The sequence below is a fragment of the Lampetra fluviatilis genome, chromosome 5 (genome assembly GCF_964198595.1).
Source record: "Lampetra fluviatilis chromosome 5, kcLamFluv1.1, whole genome shotgun sequence".
NCBI lineage: Eukaryota > Metazoa > Chordata > Hyperoartia > Petromyzontiformes > Petromyzontidae > Lampetra > Lampetra fluviatilis.
The window spans coordinates 13,447,062-13,455,794 of NC_136279.1; the positions used below are offsets into that span (position 1 = coordinate 13,447,062).

The window sequence follows — 8,733 nt, forward strand, 5'->3', positions numbered from 1 at the left end:
ACAAGTCAAAATAGATCAAGTTTATTAGTCTAGATTTGATTGAAGCAATTCACAAACAATAAACCTTTACAAACATTTGCAGAATAATTATATGGAATAGAAAATAACAAATTGTATTACCCTACACAGGACTTGTTGGTCAGGTGTGTTGGCAGATTCACCTGGAACACAGTGACTAGATTTTGGCAGTGACACTATTTAACGTAGGGGTGGGAACCTTTCATTTAATGACCATGTAGGAATTTCATCTATCTTTGGCAGGCCACGCATTACCACACCTTGTCACTGCAAGAGACACTTCTGTCACTGCGAGAGACACTTCTTAGAAGTGAATGAATGTGCATTAATTAGAAACTGTTGCGAGAACGAAAATATTCCCCTTTAGTACTCGATGAGGCTAAGATGCTTGCAGTGACATAAATATAATTTGAAGGCTATTTAGAAGTGGTAGGCCACATAGCCGCTGGCCACATGATATGAAGTTGTGGAGCAGGTAGTATGGTCCACACCCCTGGTTTAATGAAGGGGAGTGGGGGCTGACTGATCGTGGTTCAGGGCAGGGGGTATAGATGGCACTGCAACGTGTTGCTTAGTGTTCTGAATAAAAAAGTTTGTGGCTAAGCTGACACTGTATCCCAGGGGTGGGACACTCGATAGCTACACTTTGCATGCCAAGGAGAAGGTTAAATAACTTTAATCTGATTAGAATGTGCTTTTCGTTAGTAATTTACTCACAATAATTTTTTTTTAAAGTGGTTTATTGGAAAAAATAATGGATCGTAACTCGGTGCTAGGTATGTATGGATATTCCTTCCTCAGGATTCCAAACACCTTTCATAATTCGGTGGTTGTTATCCAATTAAATTATCTCTTATGAGTTCACATTCAGTTGCATGCATAACCGTTAGCAGCTTCAGGGTTTGTGATCCAATAATAACATAGAAGTTAAAATAAGAGATCTCATATGCATAATTTTATGCATGCATCGTAAGCATAAGAATCGATTTTAATCAATTAATCCATGCATCATTATTCCTGCCAGGTATCAAACTCGTATTCTTGGCATGTCAAGTGCGACCCTTGGTGTTTCACCCCTTGACTAATCCAACTCTCATCTGCTTTTGTTACATGAACTATGTATAGTTCTTTACATTGTGAACTTTTGATTTTATCAGTAAAAAGTACAGAATAAGTATATATTACATTCAGATTAAGTCCACTGGCTCCTATACTACGATAGGTGTAATAATGCATACATTGAATTCAGCCAATGTGCTTAGGTTGGTGTGTTCAATGGGTTCACGCCACTGGTGTATCCACTAGAGGTACATCCACTAGTGCTACCATTCACTACAATGTTAATAAAAGGAAAAGATGATTTGATCAAAATCATGACCATTCATTGACTCACCGATTGGAGGTCGGGAGTGAATCGTTTAATCTCTGAGTTTTCTATTTCGGGATGAAAGCCCCACAGTAACCTCCCCCAGGTTGCCGGGTGAAAAGATGGTGTGGAGCAAGAGACACCCCTGAACCACCACTTATACGAAGAGGGGTTGACGGATCATCCTGAGATGGCGATTGAAAATGACAAATGGATTGCAGCGAGTATTCTCTCCGTGTGAAATTTCTCCAGGCACTACAATGTATATGCTCACAAAAAAACATCAAAAAGAAAGCGGCAAATCACTCCTGCAGGAATTTGATGAAGAGTTTTGAAACCTCTATGATGTATCTGAGCTTAACATGAATAGAAACAGTGGCATAACACGGTTGGCATTGGCCCTGTACAATGAATGAACGGGTCTGGGAACACTGCCCAATCTTTCCTCCTTTTCATCACCTGGCAACTGGGCCACTAAAGCTTGCGGGCCCTGGTGCAGTTGCACCAACCGCACATTCGATTAGCTAAGCAACTGAATAAAAGTATACAGGAAATGTCCCTCCACAACGATTATCCAAGTCTTTTTTGAGATGAAAAACGTGAATGAACTCTCACTGGCTTAAATAAAACACATACATTAACGGAATCAAAGAAAACATCAAATTATCACCCAAGCTAGCACTAAATTATAAAACAATTCTTTCAATCTAAAGATATTAATGACAGAATAATCTGCCTAGATGCCTGAGGCCCCTTGTAAAGATCTCCATCACAACCACAATTAGGCGCGTCAAGATGCATTGATTAAAACTGATTATGTTGCTCATGATGCCAGGACCGAATCAAATGTGTGCATCGAATATTTACGCTTATTGCAATTTTTACGCAATTGTATGCGCATGTACATTTAGACTAATGGAAGGGAGAAGCGATATTGAGACAGACAGAACATTGGAGTCAGATAGCAGAAATTTGTATGAAAAAGACAAAAGAGCACATACAGAATTAACATATCAATACAAAATAATCAACTCTTTGATTGAATCATAACCAAAATCGTGGCAGTTCTTCAATTTACCAGAGGCAGCGACACATTACATGCTCAATCACAATCATCTTTATTGTCACCACTGTCAATGAGATTAGAACTGTTCAGTCTTTTGGACAGGCAGTTCAACCCAGGTTAGATGGCAAATGGTCACAATTTAACATGGAGGGCTTTCGCGACCAATATCATCCATAAGAGGTTTTTTTGGGTTAGATTGCGTAAATATAAATGTGTCGTTTAACCCGCTACCACCCGGCACAGCCAATTAGTAAGGTTTGTCACGTAAACAGAACGTGGCCAATTCGTTACTAGTACAGCAAACCGGTGTGTTGGAGAACAAATTCACGAATCCGCAACATTTTCTCCCCAACACATCGGTGTGCGGTACTAGTAACGAATTGGCATGTTCTGTTTCCGTGACAAACCTTACTAATTGGCTGTGTCGGGTGGTGGCGGGTTTAATGACACATTTAGATTTACGCGTTTCAACCCCAAAAAAAACTATATTATAGTCACAATTGTTCATGTCATCAAGCCAGGTTGGGATCCATCATGGACCAGGGAGGAGGGGTCATCATGTCAGGACACTTCAGACCAGAGGCGTTGGTTGGTACCTTCCTGATGTGGGCCAAGTCATTCAGCATGTGACAATGTCTCAATTCCTCAATTAAAATCAATTCGTACTCTTTAGCTACATGCACCGAATCATGCGTGTAACAAACAATTGTTTCACAATTTGTGGATGTTGTATGTAATGGGTTAGTGTAATTCCTGCAGCCATACAAAGTGCTACATTTACCGCAAAACATATGTTTTGAAAAGAAGAACGGAGTCTTTAACGGCATCAAGACCACGATCGTGATGGGGAAAAATTGATACGATGCCTACAGGTTGCATCTTGTACAGTCAGCGGGAATGTAGGAAGAGGTGGTTGTGAGTGAGGTCAGATCAGTTCATGAAGAGTTCAGGTTGTTGAAGGTCAAGTCAGACCAGACCAACAACTGTCCAGTGTGGGTCAGGTGTGGGTTGATTAATTGGATTAGAGGAAGCAAAGGTTTATGGACAAGTCAGGTTAGCTCTGGTCAGCAAGAGTCGAGGATGAGGCGGTTGAGCACTGGGTTGGCCCAGTCGAGGGTTGGGTTGTCCAGGTGGTTGTCAAAATCCATGAGCTGCACGTGCGCTCTTTGTATCAGCAGCCCCGACGCCACAGCCAGGCAATCGGGCTCCAGACACACGCTGCGTATGAAGAGCATGGTGATGGGGGGAGCACAGAGAGATGAGACACATTGAGTACAAATTAACGTAGGGGACAAAGGTGATACAGGAAGTAGGGGACATGGAGTGAAAAGAGAATAATCATAAAAACAATATTATGCTTTGCTGCCAATAGGCAACAGTACAACAAGTGTAATAATGCTGACGATCCATTTTTTGTAAATATAGATGAGATGTGAATCATGGGGGGTAGGAGGTGGTATGTATGAGGCGAGAGCTGGGATTGTGAGATGTGTGAGGTGGAAGTTGATAGATATAACGTGAGATGTGGAATGTGGGACATGGGTCATATGATGTGCAATGTGGGTGGTGGCATGTGGGTTGTATGATGTGGATTGTGGGATGTGGATCGTATGAAGTAGAAGCTGGGACTATGAGATGTCTGAGGTGAGGTGAATGAGATGCAGAAGTGGAATATGGGCAGTGTTGTCGAGCAGAGAGTTGTCACGCACAGGCCTGGCTGCTTGTTATGCCACTGTCCACCCGAGTTGTGGTACACGTGCAGTGCCGACTTGGCACAGTCGCGGCTCATTCGACGATTTTCAATCTGCACACAAAGATATTGGTCATGACGTCTATCAACTTTTAACTCATACAATATCACAAGCATACCGAAAGAACCAAAGAGTAAGCATACATACTCATGCACTGTACGAATATACTGTATTGTGCCTATACCGATTTATTAAACACTGAAGCAGGCAATGGCTTGCACAATTGTGCAAAATATCACAATTACGTGCATACTAGGCATGTTCAATTCCCAAGTTATTTTAGGACTTTAATTCGATTCCCAAATTATTTTTATTAATATTCATGATTTTGGGTCATCATTCAATTCAATAACCTTTTACTCTCATTTGTATCATCTTTGCCATCTCGTTGACGTTTTAGCTTTATTAAATGATGTTGTTAATGAGATTAAAATAGCCTGCGCCTCTCTTAGGTTGACTCAGCCAAAACACAGTATCTGCTGTGGTGGGTTAACATATACATTGCAGAAACAAAGATGGCCCTGTATATGCTGCTGGTCACATCATCCTGACGTTAAGAGATGCTCATTGACATAAAGCGAAATGGTAGACTACTGTGAATGTACGTGAGAGTATGAGCCTGTGTGTAAATGAAAAAATCCTCTCACCATGATTAAAACGGCATCACTATAATTCTCTGATATGAGGTCAGAGATTTTGTATGCGACCTGGTTAGGGCTGATATAGAGGCAGACAGGGAGAAGAACACATATAGACACACAGATGGATATTATTAGATTCCATGAATTACTGCGATTCAGGATCCCAATTCAATTTAAAACTCAGTCCATCTGTTAACATTGTGATGAATGGTAATGCATCTTGTGGCCGCAGGAGTGACAAACCCATTAGACACAGCATATATGATACGAAGAACAAAAAATATTACACATGCTATTCGATGCATGTATCGCAAACTAAGGAAAGATTCTGACCGACGTATTGAGAGATCAATACACCAGTACTCGCAAGTGAGGCTTGGGTGATAGTGATTGTGTTTTCACCTGCATATCTATACATATAAAAGGGAAATTTGTGAATGTGTCTGTTCGAAATGTTTAGCATACTTGCCGACATGCAACAAACTTGGAATTTGGCTTGTGGATAGCTTCTAGAATGTACACAATGCAAACGGCAAGTGAGCGGTGACGTCCCATCTGTGATGTCACTCGCATGCGGCAGCATTACGCGGTGTGCCTGCTGACGTCACGCACCCCCCCCCCCACCCTCCGCGTAGGCCGTGTATTAATCCAAGACAAAAATCCAAGTCCCGGGCGAAGCCGGGTAGTAAAGCTAGTAGATTTATAAATTGGTGACACCTTCAAATACAGTGCAGCACTAATGCATAACGTACACGTACAACCCTTTTGTTCATCCACTGCTGAACCAGAGCTGCCTCTCGCTGCTGGATCGTAGTGGTTTTTTACAAACTTCGGTCATGGGGGTGAGTGCGGCTTGGTGAAAAGGTGACCCAGAGCTATCCAGGATGAGTTCAGATGTCAATGACCACTGATGTTAGCGATGGCTGGGAATCAAAACTCAGTTGGGTTCCAAGCACAATAAGCAAACCACTGCAACACCGCGACCCTATCTTTTGTATAGAATATCAACCTCAGAGCTGAGCTGGGGGGTTCTTACCTGACGTCGGAGTAGCTCTCATTAGCTTGGTAGTACCCAGCAATTACAAGATCTTTCTCTTTGGCCCACATGTCCAACTGTGAACCAAAATAAAAAAAAAATCAACATCAGCAACATCCCCAAGTGAGGTCTTCAACACCACCATTTCTATTGCCGATGGAAAAACAGGGCCCTCACCTGGGCAAAGGCCACCTCAAGCATGGGAGCGAGAGGCAGCGCCAGGTGAAACAGCGGCACGCAGTCCGTGAGCACTACGCGTCGACTCCCGGCCAGGCCACCTCCACCACCATCGCCTCCTCCGGCTTCACTCCCCCGCCGACAGCTCCCCCGACCTGGATTCTGCTCAGCCAGCAGCAGCCCACTGATGGCGCGCGACGGGTACTGTGACCACACAGATACATGCCACTCAATTTGATTCAAGAGTCTTGGGTGTGGACCAATCAACTTCAAGGACAGTGCATATCATTATCATCATCAGAGTTGTTTCTTTTTGTTTGCATTTTGACTGCTTGTGTTGTGGTTATTGCAAACATGATGCCTTGTATAAAGGTGTCAGTTTTTGTACCAGTTGAAAGGGTAAAAACCTATTACTATAATACATTTTAGTTTAGTTTGTACATATAATACTTTCTCTCGAGTGTAGTCTCGTTTGCTCCGTTAGTCTAAATGTAGTATTCGCATAGCATGCGTAAATTAAAATTATTGCATTATTTCATGTCTGCATCTTAAGTGTAATAACTAATTGTAATATATGAATCGATGCATTGTTACTGGCTTTGGGTATGCGCAGGAGCTGTTTGCAAGTGCCTATTAAGGCCTGCAGAGCACATGAGGCAATGGTATGTAAAACACCACTTGTTAAAGTATTGATTCACCACCCGTGGTTCACAGCGTTTCCAGCTCACACGCTGTGCATTTGGAACCACACAGCGAGACTATTCTAAACCATCGTAACGTTTTCCTCTCTTTTAAATAACTTTAAAAGCATCTTGGAAATGGGCACTACAATGCACTAACAGTGCAAGCATAATACGTCAGACATAATTTAGTGTTAGAAAACTATTTGCATGTGACAAGAGTAGTACTGGATATTCTAAAGGTGGCCATATCTGGCATACGAAGGCTTTTGAAGTGGCCCGCCAAGCAATAGCTCAGCAATAGATATGGCTTGCTGAGGAATAAATAGAAACATTAATGAGAAGAAAGAGATAGAGGTGAGGGAACTGTAGACCAGAGATGGAGTTTAATGAGATGAGTGAAATAAATAAACCTTGAGATGAGAGACCTGGAGTTAAGAGGTAAATATTGGTAGTCATATTTATGCTATACACTGGAATGTTTGACAAATTACATCACGTGGCCTGTCAGAATATGCTTATCATGAAAATACTTGAAAAAACCTGTAAGTAGTAGTAAAATATGAACATGATTAATCGGCATAGCATCTGCCTGTAGAAAAACTTCAGAAAATGTTGGCCAGAGTGAAAAGTGTGGAGATTATTCACCTTGGCGGCATGAAGGATCATTTTGCTGTAAGCTTGCACAGAAATCTCAACCTCCGCTTCACCAATGTTGTTCTGCATTTTCCCTTTTGCGTAATTAACTTAACATTAAAAAAGTTGAGTTTTAGTGAAATGTCCGTTCTGTCTTGCCTGGAGAATGAGCAATACAAAGTCATATCAGGTCAATAAAGACAAGTCAATATAATTATGCACATACACCACACACATCCATGCAGTGACAAGTACACACACTTGCATACTGTGTGTAAACACATGCACAAACATTCTCCCCAACACATATATACACTCGAATGTAAAAAAAAAACAAAGATAGTCAGCTTAACCTTAGAGCTTAACTCCAGTATAGCGTTTAATAGACCAAACCCGCTCACTCATGCACCCTCATTCAATCACCCTCTCAACTCGATGCTGTGTCGCTAACCTTCTACGGCACACGAGGGGGGATTGGTTAATGTGCAAACCAGGCTGAGTAGACCTTGGGGAGACCCAGGACCGGTTCAGATAAATTGTCACTTCGCGTTGGCCGTGAGCGGGGAATCGAACTTTGGTTACCGGCTTCGTAGTGAAGCGAGATCGCTGGTAACAAAGACAAAGATCCCCCGTGTAGCCTTCACAGACTGATGGGGCAAGTGCTGTTAGCGAGCACCTATAAAGGCCGGGACAGTACACGAGGGGGTCGGTGGCCAGCACCACGCCCGACCGCCTTTGTCTCCCCAGTGGCGATGTTGACTACACACCACCTCGCCCACGGGACACTCTACCACCCTCACGCCGTCTCACCCCGCACAATCTCATTGCTCTCGCAGTCTCACGGAGTCACCCTCGCAGCCAGTCGCACTCCCTCACGCTGTCGCACGTTCACAGTATCACCCCCTCACACACGCGCCGTGTCTCTCTCACCCTCCCTCAGCCCCTCCGCCTCCTCTTCCTCCAAGCAGCACCGGGGCGAAGGCGTCGACCCGCGGCCTCCTCCACAGCTCCGCGTGCAGCTCGCGCGGCGGCCCCGACTCCCACGGCGCACGCGAGGTGCACGCGGCGGCCATGTTGGGTGGGGGAGCGCCAACCCCCCCCTCCCCCCACCGACCCCCCCCTCCCCCCACCGACCCCCCCCTCCCCCCACCGACCCCCCCCCTCCCCCCACCGACCCCCCCCTCCCCCCACCGACCCCCCCCTCCCCCCACCGACCCCCCCCTCCCCCCACCGACCCCCCCCTCCCCCCACCGACCCCCCCCTCCAACCCCCTCCCCCCACCCCCTCCCCCCACCGACCCCCCCCTCCCCCCACCGACCCCCCCCTCCAACCCCCTCCCCCCACCGACCCCCCCCTCCAACC

The 8,733-nt window shown here is 44.7% G+C and overlaps 1 protein-coding gene across 1 annotated transcript; it reads right to left on the reverse strand.

Moving 5' to 3' along the window:
• On the reverse strand, window positions 1–8,444 carry EMC8 (ER membrane protein complex subunit 8). The gene is made up of 7 exons (XM_078856803.1): window positions 8,302–8,444; window positions 7,384–7,530; window positions 6,056–6,259; window positions 5,879–5,955; window positions 4,849–4,918; window positions 4,160–4,254; window positions 1–3,668 (listed from the first exon to the last, which is right to left on the reverse strand). Exons 2-7 carry the CDS (start codon window positions 7,459–7,461, stop codon window positions 3,515–3,517), a joined length of 678 nt encoding a protein of 225 aa, XP_078712929.1. The 5' UTR covers window positions 7,462–7,530; window positions 8,302–8,444; the 3' UTR covers window positions 1–3,514.
• Between the last annotated feature and the right edge of the window lie 289 nt (window positions 8,445–8,733).

Excerpts from the sequence above, each read along its gene's own strand:
- EMC8 (XM_078856803.1), bottom strand. The coding sequence starts at position 7,461 with ATGCAGAACAACATTGGTGAAGCGGAGGTTGAGATTTCTGTGCAAGCT. Across the intron at positions 5,956-6,055 it reads TTGAGGTGGCCTTTGCCCAG|TTGGACATGTGGGCCAAAGA; the intron begins GTGAGGGCCCTG and ends TTTGGTTCACAG. Across the intron at positions 4,255-4,848 it reads GTGATGCCGTTTTAATCATG|ATTGAAAATCGTCGAATGAG; the intron begins GTGAGAGGATTT and ends CTTTGTGTGCAG.